The sequence below is a fragment of the Gymnoscopelus braueri genome (genome assembly GCF_963280865.1).
Source record: "Gymnoscopelus braueri genome assembly, chromosome: 9".
Classification (NCBI taxonomy): Eukaryota; Metazoa; Chordata; class Actinopteri; order Myctophiformes; family Myctophidae; genus Gymnoscopelus; species Gymnoscopelus braueri.
In genome coordinates this window covers 2,230,979-2,249,486 of record NC_137610.1, presented here as the reverse complement: position 1 = coordinate 2,249,486, position 18,508 = coordinate 2,230,979, and the positions used below count along the sequence as shown (strand labels likewise).

Below are 18,508 nucleotides of genomic sequence, written 5' to 3'. Positions count from 1 at the left end.
GTATGGGACCATCTGGTACTGTACAACCTGACGTTGCATCGTTAATACAACCACGAGAAGTCCACGTTTGACCTGATGAAGATGTATTCACATCAACACTTTTGCCTGCCTGAATAAAAAAGGCTGTAAATGTCCATGTTTACCGTTGTTGCAGCTAAAGCCATTTGAACAGTGAGCACCTCAATGGTTGATGGGTTGGAACAGGGCGGGCATCACGCTGTGTGTGTGTTTGAGCACTACCGACATGATATCCGAGGCGCTCAAAAGACATTCTCTGTGGCCCCTTATACTTCGTTATATGACGGTGTTGCTTAGTGAAAACATCACACTACAGTCACAAAGGAACACTTATGGAATTCTGGCAACTTGCCAGAGGGAATTTTAAGGAAACACGACTCTGACTCCTATTCCCCATGTGATTCTAACATGGAAAATTGCAAACTTTTGCAAAAAAATTAAGATGGGTTTTTTGTGATGTATGTACAATATGTATGGATAGACACTGACAGCTCTGGAGCAGAAATGCACAATTCCCCATATGCAGTGTTAATCTTTACAGCAGATTTTGAATACAATTTAGTCATTGAGTAGTCATTTGAAATGTTTTAGTTTTGGTTTTAGATTTTAGTCAACTAAATCTACAGTTGATTTAGTTGACACAAACATATTTTACCGGGCCGTGATGGCGTCATAATGCCTGATTTATATTTAGCTGTGTGCTGAAAATAGCCGATCTACAAGCTCACAACGCGTCGCAGACATGTTGTGAGCTTGCAGATCACCTTTTTTCAGCGCGCAGCCAAGCAAAAAAATATTTTAAAATGTTCTTATTCTGTTTTTGTCAGTGAAAAAAGGTAGACAATGAAAATGTTTCATCATAGTTTTAGTCGATTCAATTAATACATACAGAATGGACCACAGAAGTTCTGCTTGACAACAATACCCACAGGAATAAACCAACCAAGAGCTTCTATTTCAAACCAACAGGAATTCCATTGAATTAAAAAAATCCACTGTTGTTTTCAACAGTGGAAGCTGGATAAAGATAGCAGCACCATCTGACCTATATCACCCACAGACAGACACTCCTTGCCCCAGAGAGCGCAAGGAAATGGATTTTGAACCACGGGGAAGCACCGACTCCATCTGTTTCCCCGTCCAGGCTGGTGTCCCCCCCATACCCACCCAACCCAACTCCCCCCACCCTTCCTGAAATGCTTCACACCGTTGCTCAGCTGTGCCTGACAGCAGAGCAGCATGGATGGGGTGTGTTTGGTAAGCATGCTCTGCCAACATGCTACCAAACGCATCCATCCTTCCATCCATCCATACATCCTGTTACGACCCACTGGGTCTAGGGGAGTAGGAACGCAACAAGGCAAGCTGGTTCAAGCCAAACTTAGGTTTTTATTACAGGTAAATAAGTTGTGGCATACAATTTGTGCAGATAATATACAGTAAGGTGCTACTCGTGCATAATATGAATAGGGCTGGACAGGAACCAAATCAAAGAACTAAATAAAAATCAAACAGTACTTCCTAAACCACAAGGGAACCCCAGCGCTGGCTATCTAACTAATACCCCAAAGAAAGCAATAAAGAAAACCTATACCCTACCTGACTACTCTAGTCCTACCTGGGCGAACAAATATACAAGACACTGGAACATGGCCTCTGAGGTGCTAACACAGTAAAGAATACAATAATACGTACTATACCTGCCCTGGATTAAACACAATTTGCACTTTACGTTAAGTAGCAACCTGTACAAATAGAATTAAGTCAAAAGGCACATTTGGAACACTCTGCTCCGGTGGGCGCGCTGTCACTAGCCTACTCTAGACTCACATCAAAACTGACAGCGGCCGTGCATGAAGGATCCAGGTCGCCTTTAAAGGGACGGACAGAACGGTGATTGGAGGGGTGAGGAGTGGAAGGAACCAACGGTGAAGCTTGACGTGAGGTGCGGAGCTTAACATGAAGCGCTCGCCACCAATCATGGAGACGGAGCCACGCATAGGATCTGCATAAGGATCAAAGGACAAAGACGGGCGCACGCACACCTAACACAAACACAGACACACAGATCCACTACACTGACACTCTTATCCGTAACACAGGCATACAGTTGACCACCTCCGTGGCCATGCGTTAAAGAGTGTCCGCCCAGGGACTGGTCGGGGTTCGAAAGACTAAAGTTTTTTATCAGGAATCAGGAGATAACGATGAAGGCGACAAACGAAACTGCGATGATTGTAGCTTGTTTGATGTTCTAGTGTAGACAGTGTTCAACACGCGTCTACATGTAACACCATGCTCATAATGATGTTCATATGGGACCAATTAACGTTCCTTTGAATTCGTTTCAAAAGGTGAAAATGGCAACATTAGTTAAAGAGTGTACCGTCACTGGCAGGTGGAAACCATATTATGTCCAAAACCGTATTTTTTTAGGAAATGGACAAAAAAAGGAAGGAAAAAAATAACCTGTGTTCCAATGGATCCAATGTAGATATGTTGTCGCAAGCTCTTGTTAATATTTGATTGGTTCAATATTTATAAAATAGACACACACACGCACATGCAAACGCAAATGCAAAAGCAGACACGCACACGCACACGCACACACACACACACACACACACACACACACACACACACACACACACACAGTAGCTATGGTGCGTACGTACCAGATCATAGTGCAGATAAAATGAAAATGTCAAAGATAATTGTGAGTGTGTTTATGCATGCAGTGTGTGAGGCGTGTGTGTGGGGGAGTGTTTGTGAACATGTATGTGTCACGCTGTGTGTGTGTGTGTGTGTGTGTGTGTGTGTGTGTGTGTGTGTATGTGCGTGTCTGCGCGCGCGCGTGTGTGTGTGTGTGTGTGTGTGTGTGTGTGTGTGTGTGTGTGTGTGTGTGTGTGTGTGTGTGTGTGTGTGTGTGTGTGTGTGTGTGTGTGTGTGTGCGCGCCTGTCCCTGGGAGCAGCATTCCATTGCGTAACCTTCTGGCATGCTTGTGGCCTGCTGGCACGGCCATCTGCTGCCTGGAGGAACAGGGCTGACCAGCCTCTAGCTCCACAACACTGGAGCTGCCCTCATGCACATTAGAACAGGTACTGTTACTAACCCAGGATGGACATTTATAAATCTATGTAATGCTATATTGTTTCCCCTTCTTGTTACTTTGAGGACATTACTGTTGAAGCTTGTTGGAGCTTGTTGGAACTTGTTGGAGCTTTGTGAAGCTTCCTGAAGCTTCCGGAATCTTTCTGGAGCTTCCTGGAGCTTCAGCTTGGTGAAACTGGTTGAAGCTTGTTGCAGTTGTTGGAGCTTGTTGCAGCCTGGTGAAGCTGGTTGCAGCCTGGTGAAGCTGGTTGCAGCCTGGTGAAGCTGGTTGCAGCCTGATGAAGCTGGTTGCAGCCTGGTGAAGCTGGTTGCAGCCTGGTGAAGCTGGTTGCAGCCTGATGAAGCTGGTTGCAGCCTGGTGAAGCTGGTTGCAGCCTGGTGAAGCTGGTTGCAGCCTGGTGAAGCTGGTTGCAGCCTGATGAAGCTGGTTGCAGCCTGGTGAAGCTGGTTGCAGCCTGATGAAGCTGGTTGCAGCCTGGTGAAGCTGGTTGCAGCCTGGTAAAGCTGGTTGCCGCCTGATGAAGCTGGTTGCAGCCTGATGAAGCTGGTTGCAGCCTGGTGAAGCTGGTTGCAGCCTGGTGAAGCTGGTTGCAGCCTGGTAAAGCTGGTTGACGCCTGATGAAGCTGGTTGACGCCTGATGAAGCTGGTTGCAGCCTGGTGAAGCTGGTTGCAGCCTGGTGAAGCTGGTTGCAGCCTGGTAAAGCTGGTTGACGCCTGATGAAGCTGGTTGACGCCTGATGAAGCTGGTTGCAGCCTGGTGAAGCTGGTTGCAGCCTGGTAAAGCTGGTTGACGCCTGATGAAGCTGGTTGCAGCCTGATGAAGCTGGTTGCAGCCTGGTGAAGCTGGTTGCAGCCTGGTAAAGCTGGTTGACGCCTGATGAAGCTGGTTGCAGCCTGGTGAAGCTGGTTGCAGCCTGGTGAAGCTGGTTGCAGCCTGGTAAAGCTGGTTGCCGCCTGGTAAAGCTGGTTGACGCCTGATGAAGCTGGTTGCAGCCTGGTGAAGCTGGTTGCAGCCTGGTAAAGCTGGTTGACGCCTGATGAAGCTGGTTGACGCCTGATGAAGCTGGTTGCAGCCTGGTGAAGCTGGTTGCAGCCTGGTAAAGCTGGTTGACGCCTGATGAAGCTGGTTGCAGCCTGATGAAGCTGGTTGCAGCCTGGTGAAGCTGGTTGCAGCCTGGTAAAGCTGGTTGACGCCTGATGAAGCTGGTTGCAGCCTGGTGAAGCTGGTTGCAGCCTGGTGAAGCTGGTTGCAGCCTGGTAAAGCTGGTTGCCGCCTGGTAAAGCTGGTTGACGCCTGATGAAGCTGGTTGCAGCCTGGTGAAGCTGGTTGCAGCCTGGTAAAGCTGGTTGACGCCTGATGAAGCTGGTTGACGCCTGATGAAGCTGGTTGCAGCCTGGTAAAGCTGGTTGACGCCTGATGAAGCTGGTTGACGCCTGATGAAGCTGGTTGCAGCCTGGTAAAGCTGGTTGACGCCTGATGAAGCTGGTTGCAGCCTGGTGAAGCTGGTTGCAGCCTGGTGAAGCTGGTTGCAGCCTGGTAAAGCTGGTTGACGCCTGATGAAGCTGGTTGCAGCCTGATGAAGCTGGTTGCAGCCTGGTGAAGCTGGTTGCAGCCTGGTGAAGCTGGTTGCAGCCTGATGAAACTCGTGAAACTTGGTGAAGCTCGGTGAAAATCATGTCCATGCCTAAGTTGGCCTCATGCAGTAACAGCCGTGGAGACAAACAGGAGTGAAGAGGCAGCTCTGTCTCAGCAGGCTGTTCTTCACACATAATCTGCTTCACAATCACACTTCACCGTGTTCAGCGCATAATATATTCTGTGTGAATGTGTGTGTGTGTGTGTGTGTGTGTGTGCGTGGGGGGGGGGGGTCTTGCCACATGCATTTGTTTCATTCTTAAAGACGTGACAACAGGATGACATTCACCGCCAGAGAAGCAGTGATTCTGCTGAGGAATGGATTCTCTAATCCATCGTTTCCATCGACCCGTCTTCAAGGTGCAGATTTAAAGTAGATGCCCACCATCACTAGGTGGTAAAGGAGTAAAAGTACCACCACCGTGGGGTCTAGGGCTTTGAATCCACTGCAGTGGCTCCTGGTAGAGGCTCCTCACTGGCAGGTGAGGATGTAGGGTACATCAGTACGTCCTCCCGGTGGGGGCTCCTCACTGGCAGGTGAGCCAGTAGGGTATAACAGTACGTCCTCTCGGTGGGGGCTCCTCACTGGCAGGTGAACCAGTCGGGTACAACAGTACGTCCTCTCGGTGGGGGCTCCTCACTGGCAGGTGAACCAGTCGGGTACAACAGTACGTCCTCCCAATGGGCGCTCCTCACTGGCATCCTATCCTGTATTGAAATTGGCTTAAGGGAGGACCGGCTGGCGGCCGGGCGGACCTCTGACGTCGTGTTCAAGTCACCATGACTCAGCCATAACCCAATGCGACTACGCCCAAATATGGAGTGCGTTGTCTAACCTCAATGTGTCGTCATGGCATCAGCAAACAAATAATATAATAATAATAATAACTGTTTATAATAATAATAATAAACAGTGATAATGTCCCATTCAATGCATTAATAGCATCCGAATCAGGTGGTAGTGTGAATATTATGGGAGTCTATGAGGTTACATGATGCAGGCCACACACATACACACACACACACACACACACACACACACACACACACACACACACACACACACACACAGAGAGAGAGAGAGAGAGAGAGAGAGAGAGAGAGAGAGAGAGGAATGCGGCCATTGGCTGCGCTCCTCCCTCTGCCCTGACAGGAAACAGGAAGTAGCTAATGAGGAACAAGCGTCTACACGACCCCACATGACCCCACACTCCCTGCGTGACCCCTGACCTCTCCCCACAGCTGGCCAGCTGCCCCGTCTCTGGACCAATCAGAACTGAGCAAACAAACAGTGACCTGGAACCGTGCCGTCAACGCTGGTGTGAGAAACCAGTGAGTAAGTACATTTACTCAAGTACTGTATAAGTACAATTTTGAGGTGCTTTTACTTTACTCGAGCATGTCCATTTTTTCAATACTTTATACTTCTATACTTTTTAGCTCGACTACAATTATTTTGCAGCTTTAGTTATAAGTTACTTTGTAGCTTTGATTAGTATTACAAAACATACCGTAAAACATACTAGTAAAGAACACACAAATCGTTAAAATCGTAAAGGACCCCAACCTATAAAGAAGTCTACGAATGGATCTCTCTCCCCACGTTGATCATTAAGATCATCAGTCAATACAATTAATAACGGGAACAACTTTGGAGCGATTAAAAGTTGATTAAAAGTTGATTAAAAGTTGTGTTGAACGACAAATAAAAATGAAAAATGCACAAACGACGTGAACAGCTGCAGAGATTTGGAGCTTTCTCTTATTAACAGGAACGAACATCAATTCAGATAGTAATCTACATTAAATATGAGACAACAGCAAGTCTGTGAGACTCCAGGGAGAGAGAGTGTGTGTGTGTGTGTGTGTGTGTGTGTGTGTGTGTGTGTGTGTGTGTGTGTGTGTGTGTGTGTGTGTGTGTGTGTGTGTGTGTGTGTGTGTGTGTGTGTGTGTGTGTGTGAGCGAGCGTGTGTGCAAATAAATAATAGTCTTGTATGGTTTCCAGCAGGATTTAAACGCATCCTGTTGATGTAAAATGTCAGTCTCAGCTCATCAGCCCAAATTTCCAAAATGTCAAAAACAAAATTGTACACACATAGGCCTGCCCCCCCAAAAGAGATTGAAAGGCCCCCTCTGTCGAAGCAAAAAACTTGATTAGAGCATTCGTGTCCCCCCCCCCCTCCTTTTTGCCACTTCTTCCATTTATAGCGTCAGTTACTAGCTCTGGTGTGACATACTTCTAATTTATCAACTTCCTGTATGTAGCCTTAAAGGAGAATTTTGGACTAAAGTTTTCTTACCTTTTCTATGACGTTATGATATCTTAGGATGAATGGTACAGTAGAACATTTTCATAACTCCACCCCTGAGCCGCCACAGCTTAAAAGGTGCGCGGATAGGCCTTAGGTTAGATCACATATTTTAATAGCTTTTTTTTTTTTTTTTTTTTTTGAGATCTGACGTTCACAGTGACAGAACACTTTGCAACCAAAAAAAAAAAAACAGAAGTCTCGCTAGACGAGATTTAAATCTCGAGATTTCAATCTCGTCTAGCGAGACTTCCGTTTTTTTTTTTTTTTGGGACAGTGTTCTGTCACTATGAACGTCAGATCTCAAAAAAAAAAAAAAAAAAAAAAGCTATTAAAATATGTGATCTAACCTAAGGCCTATCCGCGCACCTTTTAAGCTGTGGCGGCTCAGGGGTGGAGTTATGAAAATGTTCTACTGTACCATTCATCCTAGGATATCATAACGTCATAGAAAAGGTAAGAAAACTTTAGTCCAAAATTCTCCTTTAAACATAAAACGTGGTTAAATATATGAAAATACACATTAACATTAATCCAAAATCACTAAATAATGAACGAACAAAAAACATACATTTACACAACACCGATAGTGCTGTCAAGCAAGTCTATGAAGCCATCTCTGAAATCTATAAAAAACCTTAATCTGCAACACAATTTTACACAATATGTAGTGGGGGTCCCTACTTCAGCTCTCTCTCTCTCTCTCTCTCTCTCTCTCTCTCTCTCTCTCTCTCTCTCTCTCTCTCTCTCTCTCTCTCTCTCTCTCTCTCTCTCTCTGAGCACATGTGTGAGCGTGGGTGAGCGTGTGGAGTGAGTGGTAAAAGAGTCTAAGTGATTTTTCTATCTTTGTTTGTTCCTTTTTTTGATTGTTTTTTTTATGTGATTTTTTGTTACTAGCTGGTGTTTTTCACGGGTGTTTAAGAGTAGCGGGGCTCACAACCAGTAGGGCATTATGCCCGTGGTTAGTGGCCATGAACTTGAAGAGTTTGAGAAGCTGACACGCCGACATGCTATCAAAGTCATGGTCAATGTCGGCGTGTCGGTGGAGGAGGTTAGTCTAGCTGTTGGAGAGGTTGTAGGATGTGAGAGTGTGAAATCTGCCTCTCGCATGAATGGCGGTGTTGTTATATTCGTGGACGATGTAGCTAAAGTGGGAGAAGTTGTTGAGAATGGTATTGTTGTCCGCGATACATTCACACCTGTTCTTCCACTGGTGAATCCAGCTAAAAGGATCGTAATTTCAAACGCTCCTCCTTTCATTAAAAATGAGGATCTGGCCAAAGAATTGTCACGCTATGGGAAGTTGGTGACCCCAGTTCAAATGGTTTTATTGGGATGTAAATCGCCACAGTTAAGACATGTTGTGAGTCACAGAAGGCAGGCTTATATGATCTTGAAAGAAAACAATGATTTGAATTTGACATTTAGTTTCAAAGTCGGTGGTTTTAACTACACAGTGTTTGCAACCTCTGATAATCTGAAATGCTTTGGTTGTGGAGTTGAAGGGCATTTAATTCGCTCTTGTCCTACTCCTAAAAGAGCCGGCTCTGGTGCGCCACCGCCGGCTGCTGGGAGCAGTGGAGAGGCTGTCGCTGGCACGTCTGGCACGGAGAGCGCACATGACGCTCCGCAGGCGGAGCCAGTTTTACAGAATGCACCGCAGATTGGGCCAGACTCGCGGAACGCACCGCAGTCTGAGGCGAACGCACAAAACGCACCGCAGCCTGAGTCAGATTCACAGAATACAGCGCAGGCTGATTCTTTCTCGCTCGGTGCGCAGACAGTAGAGACAGTACATGAAACGGAGACAGTAGTGCAGGAGGAGCAGAGTGTGCAAAGTGGTCACGCTGAGAATGGAAATAAAATTGTTAAAGAAAATAATGTAAAAGCACAGACCAGTGAGAAATCACAGAAAAAAGATAAGAAGACAAACAAAAATGGAGAAAAAGAAAAAAGCAAGCAGTGTCATGTTGACAATGTGTTTAAAGGGACAGCTGCAAGAACAGAAGCTGCCCAAAATATGGTTTTTGGCCCCCCTGCTTCTTCAGTTTCCGAAAAAATTGAATTTTTTGAGGATTTAAGTTTATCAAATAAGGCCAATAAAAGGAAACTAAATGATAAGGAACAGAGTGGAGGCAAGGTTAAGAGCAAGAAAGCACTGGATAATATGTCAGATGACTTGTCAGAGTCTGAAGAGGATTGTGAGTGGACACCTTCACAAGAGGCTGAAATGGTGTTCTATCCTCTTGAGAGTATTAGGAAATTTCTGTCAGACACTAAAGGGCATAGGGGAGTGAAAATTGAGGATTTCTACCCTGATCTGAAAGGTTTTGTTAGGTCTGTAACGCTGCTTATAAAGGAGGAAGGGTCTTTTACTGGCCCAGAAGTCCATAGGCTTAAGAAGATGGTGACAAAAGTTAGAGCCACTTTTATAGATGATTATGATTAAGACAGGTGTGTTTTTCCACACACTGGGTATGTGTGTGGTTCTTGTACTGTCAATTTTTCTCTTTTTGATGGGGGACTTTAAAGTAGGTTCTTTAAACATTAATGGAGCAAGAAGTGACGTGAAAAGGGCTTCTCTCTTTAAACTGATAGAGTTAAAAAACGTTGATGTTGTTTTTATTCAAGAAACACATAGTGACAGTGAAAATGAAAATGATTGGAAAAAAGAATGGCCTGGAGAGGTTATTTTGAGTCACAATTTGTCTAATAGGGGTGGTGTTGGAGTGCTTTTTTCAAAGGGCTTTAGTCCCCATTCTTTTGAGGTGGAAGAAGTAATGTGTGGTTATATTCTAAAAGTGAAAGTTCAATATGAAAAGGTGACCATGATTTTTGTTAATGTTTATGCTCCAGTTTTGACCATTGAAAGAATGAAATTTTTGGACATTTTGAGTAATGTTATTCAGAATTGCACCGATGATTTTTTGTTCTTGGCCGGGGACTTTAATTGCACTGAATTGGCAATTGACAGAAACCACTTAGAGCCTCATCCTGCTTCGTCTGTTAGACTTAAGCGTCTAATGGAAACCCATGAGTTGAAAGATGTGTGGAGAGTTTTTCATAGAAATGATAGGCAATATACATGGAGTCATGCTAAGGACAACGTTTTGTCTTTGGCTAGGCTCGATCGTTTTTATTGTTTTGAACAACATTTTGGTATCTTTAAAGACTGTAGAATTTTTTCTGTTGGTTTCTCTGATCATTGTTTTGTTCAGTGTTCTTGTTACATCCAGAATGTTAAGGTACACAGTGCTTATTGGCACTTTAATACTGGTCTCTTACAGGATATCTCTTTTAAAGAGGCTTTAGAATTTTTATGGGCCTTACATAGGGAGAATAAATTGAATTATTCTTCTGTGCAGCAATGGTGGGACAATGGTAAGGCCCAGATAATGTCACCAAGCACATTACCAGGTCTCTTCAGGACTTAGAGATTGAAGTGGTAGAACTACAGAATGTTGTGGTTTCTAATGGTAATCAAGAGCATGTTGAAGCTCTGAAATCTAAAAAATCTGCGTTAGCTAACCTGTTGGGCTTCACAGCACAGGGAGCTCTGGTTCGTTCCAGGTTCATGAATGCATCTCATATGGATGCCCCCTCACAGTTTTTCTTTGGATTGGAGCGAAAAAATGGTCAAAAAAAGATCATTCACTCCTTAAGGTCTGAAAATGGATGTATGATCACAGGAACCTCTGAGATTCGAAGATTTGCCACCTCCTTCTACAAAGAGCTGTTTAGAGAGGAGTATGTGGAGGATGAAGAACTGGCTGAATCTTTTTTCGATGGACTTCCTCAGGTGGGCGATCATGATAATGCTGTGTTGAACAGAGAACTGTCGCTGAATGAACTGTATACTGCCCTCATGAGCCTTGGAAATGGCAAAGCACCAGGCATTGATGGACTACCTGTTGACTTTTATAAGTCTTTCTGGCCAGTGATTGGTGAAGATTTGCTGGAGGTGTTTCGGGACAGTTTGGGCAAAGGACAGTTGCCGCTGAGTTGTAGGAGAGCAGTTATTACCCTGCTGCCAAAAAAGGGGGATCTACAAGAACTAAAAAACTGGAGACCGGTCTCTTTGCTGTGCGGGGACTATAAAATCCTTTCCAAGGCTTTAGCCTCTAGACTAAGAGAGGTGATGAGCGAGGTCATTCATGTTGATCAGACTTACTGTGTGCCCGGCAGGTTAATAAGTGACAATATCACTTTAATTAGGCATGTTTTGGACATCTCTAGCTCATTTGGCTTGGATACTGGTCTTATTTCCATAGATCAGCTTAAGGCGTTTGACAGAGTTGAACTAAAGTACCTGTGGCAGACCCTAGGTGCTTTTGGTTTCAATTCTGGATTTATCGCCAAGATCAAGGTTTTGTATGGTGACATTGCGAGTATACTAAAAGTTAATGGTGGTTTGGCTGCGCCTTTTGATGTAAAACGGGGGGGGGGGTACGGCAAGGTTGCTCACTTTCAGGGATGCTGTATTCTCTCGCCATAGAACCAATGCTTCACAAACTGAGGAAAGAACTTTCAGGTGTTTTTTTCCCTGGTTGTCCTTCATCAGTTAAAATGTCTGCATATGCTGACGATGTAATTGTCACATTAAACAAACAGAGTGACATTGATTGTTTAGAGAGGAATATAAATCTTTTCAATAAGCTTTCCTCAGCAAAACTTAACTGGAATAAAAGTGAGGCTGTAATGGTGGGAGATAAACTGAAAGACAAACTAAGATTACCAGAAGGGCTTACATGGAAAAAAGGAGGCATCAAATATTTGGGTGTTTTTTTGGGTGAAGACTCCATGCTAAATAAGAACTGGGAGAATGTTTTAGAAAAAATAGAAGGTAGGCTCAAAAGGTGGAAATGGCTTTTGCCAAGCATGTCATACAGAGGTAGGACACTTATAATTAATAATCTGGTGTCCTCCTCTTTGTGGCATAGGTTAAGTTGTGTGGACCCCCCTCCAAAGTTGCTTTCAAAAATTCAGGCTTTACTAGTAGATTTTTTTTGGGATAAACTGCACTGGATTCCACAGGCTGTTCTTTTCCTGCCAAAGGAAGAGGGAGGACAAGGACTAATACATTTGCCTAGTAGAGGTGCTGCTTTCCACCTGCAGTTTGTTCAGAGGCTGTTGTATGGACCTGAAGACTTGGTATGGAGACCACTTGCTCATGTTATTCTTCAACGTTTCAATGGAATGGGATTGAATGACTCACTATTTCTAATGGATTTTAAAACTATGATCTTTAAGAGCTTGCCACTTTTCTACCGTGGAATCTTCACCATATGGAGATTGCTGGTGAAGGAGAGGCTGGGGGAAGATAACTCTCTGTTCTGGCTGTTACAGGAACCTGTGGTGCATGGAGAACGTTTAGGCACCCCCTGCTGGGCAGGTTCAGCAGTTGCGGAAGTGTTTCGTAGGGCTGGGATCTTAACCTTGGGATCTGTGGTGAATATCGCTGGACCTAAGTTGGATAATGCAGCTGCTCTAGCATCTGAGCTGGGAGTGAGGTCTGTGAGGAACATTAATAAAATGCTCGAACACTGGAAACACCGTCTAACCGGTCATGAAAGCCTAATGCTGGAAGGATATGACAAGGGTCTGTTCAGGCCTCACAGAGATGATTCCTTTCCATGTCTTGGTATCTGCCCAGACTTTGGTAACTGTGCTGGGGTTTTCATTGATGACAAAAGCTTATTTTTTTTAGATTTGTCTGAGGCAAAAGGTAAAGCACTCTATGAAATGATGGTCAAATGTTTAAATAAGGAAAAATTGCACAATAGGGTTGATACACCTTGCAGGGGTCTTCTGCACTTGGGGGAAGATGTCAAACCTGAGTGGAGGAGTGGTAACAAGCCACCATTAACAAAAAAAGTAGCTGACTTACAGTGGAGAGTTTTACATGGGATAGTTGCTGTCAATGCTTTTATTTCTGTTTTGAATCAGGATGTAACTGATATATGTCCTTTTTGTCCTTTCAGAGAGACTGTGTTCCATTGTTTTTTGGAGTGTAAACGCCTGGTGCCTTTGTTCATGCTGCTGGAGAGGTTGTTTTGTAGGGTGGGAGAGGTGTTTTCCAAGCATATGTTCATTCTGGGTTTCAAGTATAGATTGATTACAAAACAGAAATCTCAGCTTTTGAATTTTATTTTAGGACAGGCAAAGATGGCCATCTACGTTAGTAGAAAGAGGAAGATTGATGACTCAGTGGACGTCGATGTAGAGTTGCTGTTTAATAGGATGGTGAAAGCGAGAATAATGATTGACTTTAAGTTTTATAAAGCAATGAAGGATCTTGACCAATTCAGTATGATTTGGACCTATGATGAGGTGTTGTGTTCGGTAATGGAGAATCAACTTATTTTCTCATTGGAAATGATGTAATGTTTTGTTTTTGTATTTTTTCTAGAACATTTGTGTTCCTTTTTTTGTAAGATGACTGTTTAGTTAAGTCCTTGTTAAATAAAGTCTTGGTTAAAAATCAAATCTCTCTCTCTCTCTCTCTCTCTCTCTCTCTCTCTCTCTCTCTCTCTCTCTCTCTCTCTCTCTCTCTCTCTCTCTCTCTCTCTCTCTCTCTCCTAACTGAGGGGTTCTTGGCCTGAAAAACGTTGAAGACCCTCAATCTAAAGCATAAACATGGACGATACAAGCACTGAGGCGTTTTGGAGATGATGTCAGTGAACTTAGCCACCACGTTCAATGAATTATTGATGATAAAAGAGTTAAAATAGCGCCGTTAAGACTCCAGAATGTACAATTCTTTCTTTACAAAGAGAAGAAACTGTCCTTGCTTGTCAGATCTGGCTTTATATTCGCCTCTGAATTTAAAGAAAATGAAGTCAAATCAGAGACGTTGGCATTCTAGACGGCGTGAGGCGAGCGTTGGTGAGATCAAAGGGAATGCGTTATAGCGTGTGTGCGCGTACCTGCTTCTCCTCTCTGGACCAGTCTCCTGGGTGTGTGTGTGTGTGTGTGTGTGTGTGTGTGTGTGTGTGTGTGTGTGTGTGTGTGTGTGTGTGTGTGTGTGTGTGTGTGTGTGTGTGTGTGTGTGTGTGTGTGTGTGTGTGTGTGTGTGTGTGTGTGTGTGTGTGTGTGTGTCTCTCTCTCCTGGGTTTAAACTTCAAACTGCAGTTTTGATGAAGCGCTCTGGACTCACGTTGACCTGCTGGAGCTGTTTGAGATGGTGATCGCACACTCTTACACTACCTCTTTTTAAAGGGATAGTTCGCACTACAGATCCGTTTTGAAGACATTATTTCAGCTAATTCAAATCCACCATCTTGGAACTTCCAGTCCCCAAAAAGCAACCGGAAATGAATGCTTATTGGCTGGAATAGCAGCGAGGGCGGGTCTTCACTGGGTAAAGCCAATAGGAGCCCTAGAAGCATACCCTACCCCTTTTTTTAATTAATGGGACCATAATTTACCAAAACACATATCATGATAATTAGTAGAGCAGCTAAGACCATATTTCGCAAGAATCGTTCACTTTGTGATACAAGCATGACATTTGGCACAGATACTCTCTAAGGGCCACTCTTATGGAAAAAGGCGCTGGCCACTCAAAAATCCAAGATGACGCCCATTTTTTCAAGATGGCTGCCACCTTAGCAGAGAAAATAGTGATATAATCTTTCAGGTTGTGATACCAGGATGAAATTTGGCACACATACTCTATAAGGGCCGATCTTATGGAAAAAGGTGCTGGCCATTCAAAAATCCAAGATGGCAACCATTTTTTTCAAGATGGCCACCACCATAGTGGAGCAGCTGGTGATATAATCTATCAGGTTGTGATACAAGGATGATATTTGGCACAAATACTCATCAAGGTCCACTCTTGTGAAAAGGGGAGCTGGCCACCCAAACAATTCAAAATCGCTGCCATTTTTCAAGATGACTTCCAGGAGTTGTACCATTATGTCTTATATAGCTTATTATAATAGAGTGAATGTCATTGCGCAACCAGGGCACAATGTTGGCATCACTGCTGTGTAACTCAGCATGGGGTTCAGTGTCAGCTGATCTAGTTTTACTAATACTGTAGTAATAGTATATCTTATCAGTGTCCCAAATGCTGTCTAACAACCCCGGTCAATTATCTAGTAATAGTTAGTAGATGTAGTTAGATAGCCGTGCCTGAATTGACAGGGTGTGCCAGCGCGGGAGAGCCGAGCCACGGGTAAGCAGGGCTATTCATAACTTGTGCATGTATACTTACCCGGAAGGTGTACAGATCACACAGGACTTAAATGGCACTGGATGAAGGATCGGGCTAGGTGTAGGTCACCCGAACGTAGTTGTATCCCATACCTGAATGTTTTCTTTGATTAAGTGGGTAAAAGGATAGCCCCTCGGCCTTAATCAGAAATCAATCGACCAAAAAATGGCAAACGCAAATCCAATGTTAGCCAACAGGCAAACTGATTGGAAGAAATGTTGTCTTTGTCATATAGACAAAAATAATGATGACCTAGTACCACCACCAACCCATCATGTTCCTCAACATGATGGCTACACCATGCTTGCCACCAATGTTCCACTCTTTCGTGAGATCAATCGATTGCCAATTATCCTGAACCCAGCAAGGCTGGATGAAGGTGGTGGCATAGAAGCTACTTTGAGAAGAAGCTGCTGAAATCTCAGAGGCACTTACCATGGCCAAGGCTGCAAAAATCAATGAATTCTTTTTAAAGAAAGATTAAATCACTATCTGCTCTGCTAAGGTGGTGGCCATCTTGAAAAGAATGGTTGAATGGTTTGAGTGGCCAGCGGCATTTTCCATAAGAGTAGCCCTTACGGAGTATATGTGTCAAATTTCATCCTTGTATCACAACCTGAAAGATTATATCACTATCTGCTTCGCTAAGGTGGTGGCCATCTTGAAAAAAATGGTCGCCATCTTGGATTGTGCCTTTTTCCATAAGAGTGGCCCTTACAGAGTATGTGTGCCAAATTTCATCCTTGTATCACAACCTGAAAGATTATATCACTATCTGCTACGCTAGGTGGTGGCCATCTTGAAAAAAATTGTCGCCATCTTGGATTTTTGAGTGGCCAGCGGCATTTTCCATAAGAGTAGCCCTTACGGAGTATATGTGTCAAATTTCATCCTTGTATCACAACCTGAAAGGTTATATCACTATCTGCTACGCTAGGTGGTGGCCATCTTGAAAAAAATGGTCGCCATCTTGGATTTCTGAGTGGCCAGCGCCTTTTTCCATAAGAGTAGCCCTTACAGAGTATATGTGTCAAATTTCATCCTTGTATCCAGGCCTGGAATTTCGTCATTTTAGGGGCAAGGCCACTTGGCCTTTGGTGTTGTATTTTTTTGGAGGGCACAAAGGCCAAATGCCAGGGCAGGAAGGCCATCTAAAAAATATATATACATTTTTAAGTCCAAAAATGATTTTTAAGTCCACGGAAATAATTAATTTAACTTGAAGGTTAAGGATGATTGTATTTTAATATATTATAGTATAACTATCTGTGAAATATAACCCATTTATTTCACAAAATAATGTGTTGGCAAATGACCAATATTTAGTTATATAGGTCTCAATATGTCACATTCAGCCCTGGACTTCACTGACTGAAGTAGGGGTCACATTAATCACATTAGAGATTTTATGTATTTTCCCCACAAGTTATTTTCATTCAAATGAAATGTGATTGAACTTGCACTAAAAATGACTTTAGTTGATTTTTCACTCTTTAAAATATAGTATTTCTTAATTATTAATAATCACAGCTTGTAGATTGGCTATTTTCACGATTTTAAATTGTTTTTAAATAATAATCACACCCTGTGTGAAGTGGGCGGTGTCTTGCTAGCTAATCACAATACTGAATGGAGTCAACCAATCATGTACAAAACATAAATACATTTATTGAAACACTCTTTATGAAAGTCATATTCCGTCTCTTACATTTATGGATTATGTTGGTAACTGTGTTCTTAGAAATCTTAAGTTTACCTGAAATGCTTCTGTAACCTTGGCCAGATCTGTGCTTTGTCACAATTCCATCTTTAACCTTTTCTGATATATGCTTTGATCTGAAAGGGACACTTCTAGGAAGACTTTCTATTTTCTTCTCAATATCGGTTTTCCCTTTTCTCATTTCAGCCATAGTGATCTTTGAGTTCTTCTTTACTGTTCTCACGAAATGGACAGTATCTAAGTAATATACTAGTGTCACATCACAGTGGTTTTAGATTAGTTTCGTCATATGTATCACTAGCCAATCACAGCATGTGTCTTGCTAGCTAATCACAATACTGAATGGAGTCAACCAATCATGTAAAAAAGATAAATACATTTATTGAAACACTCTTTATGATGGACTAAACCATAACTTTAAAAAAACAAATTTATGTTTTTTTTAAAGTTATGGTTTCTTATATAGGGCTATGCACATGTGTCATGTGACACTGGCCAATCACAGTCCTGAATAGATTGTGATTGGCCAATCACGGTGCAGGGTTAGGCGGGGTACATTTTTGGCCAATCACAGCGCAGGATAATTGTACAAATTTCCAAACCTCACTTATAGGGGCGGTTTCACCGCCCAGAAATCATCACACCCAGTGTGAAGTGGGCGGTGTGGTCACAGTGGTCATCACAGTGATGGGAAGTTCACTTAAAGAAAGTAATATTGTGGACCAACCATTGTACATCCCTAACTTTAAAAAAAACATAAATGTGTTTTTTTTAAGTGCATAGTCCTATTTATAGGGCTATGCACATGTGTCATGTTTCCCTAGCCAATCACAGTCCTGAATAGACTGTGATTGGCCAATCATGGTGCAGGGTTAGGGGGGTACACTGGTGGCCAATCACAGCGCAGGATTTGGTGTGCAAATATCCAAACCTCACATATAGGGGCGGTTTCACCGCCCAAAAAGGAACATACAAGATTTCCACCCGACAGCGATAATATATAGCCAATATATGGTTCTGTATCAGTATAGGCCTATGAGTCCGTTTTTGCAGATTTCATTCTAATTGGCTACTATGCCTGCATATGAATTTCATGGGCCTGAGTAGGTCACCCTGGCTTGGCGGAGATATGCCCTGTTGCGCACACTCCGCACAGCAATACAACAGCAGGTGAAAGCAATTCACTTAAACGAGGGCTGTGTTGCGCACCAAAAAACAGACTAAAACTGTCACATTCTAGCTGCTGAAATAAACTTCCCATTTAGATCATTGTTGACACGAACAGAACATGGATGTGGTTTGCAAATGGATTATTTATTTCTTGTCCATCAGAGCGGTGAGGTCACTCTTTTGTATGATATTGATAGCCTAAACTTTTAAGTTGTTCGCAGTTATTCTGTTGCTTGCTTTATATTAAGACTCATAATTTGGGGATTTCGCTGTATTTTATCAGATGTATTCATCTATATTTTGCTGTTGAAAAAAACATCG

At 43.3% G+C, this 18,508-nt stretch overlaps 1 protein-coding gene across 1 annotated transcript in view; it reads right to left on the bottom strand.

Moving 5' to 3' along the window:
• Positions 1-5,469, bottom strand: part of reln (reelin) — a gene marked incomplete at its 5' end in the record, with an annotated part of 165,763 nt that extends 160,294 nt beyond the window's left edge. Inside the window, 3 exon segments of the mRNA XM_080437303.1 lie at positions 1,946-2,063; positions 3,188-4,793; positions 5,354-5,469. Coding sequence (XP_080293429.1) covers positions 1,946-2,063; positions 3,188-4,793; positions 5,354-5,469 — 1,840 coding nt within the window.
• Between the last annotated feature and the right edge of the window lie 13,039 nt (positions 5,470-18,508).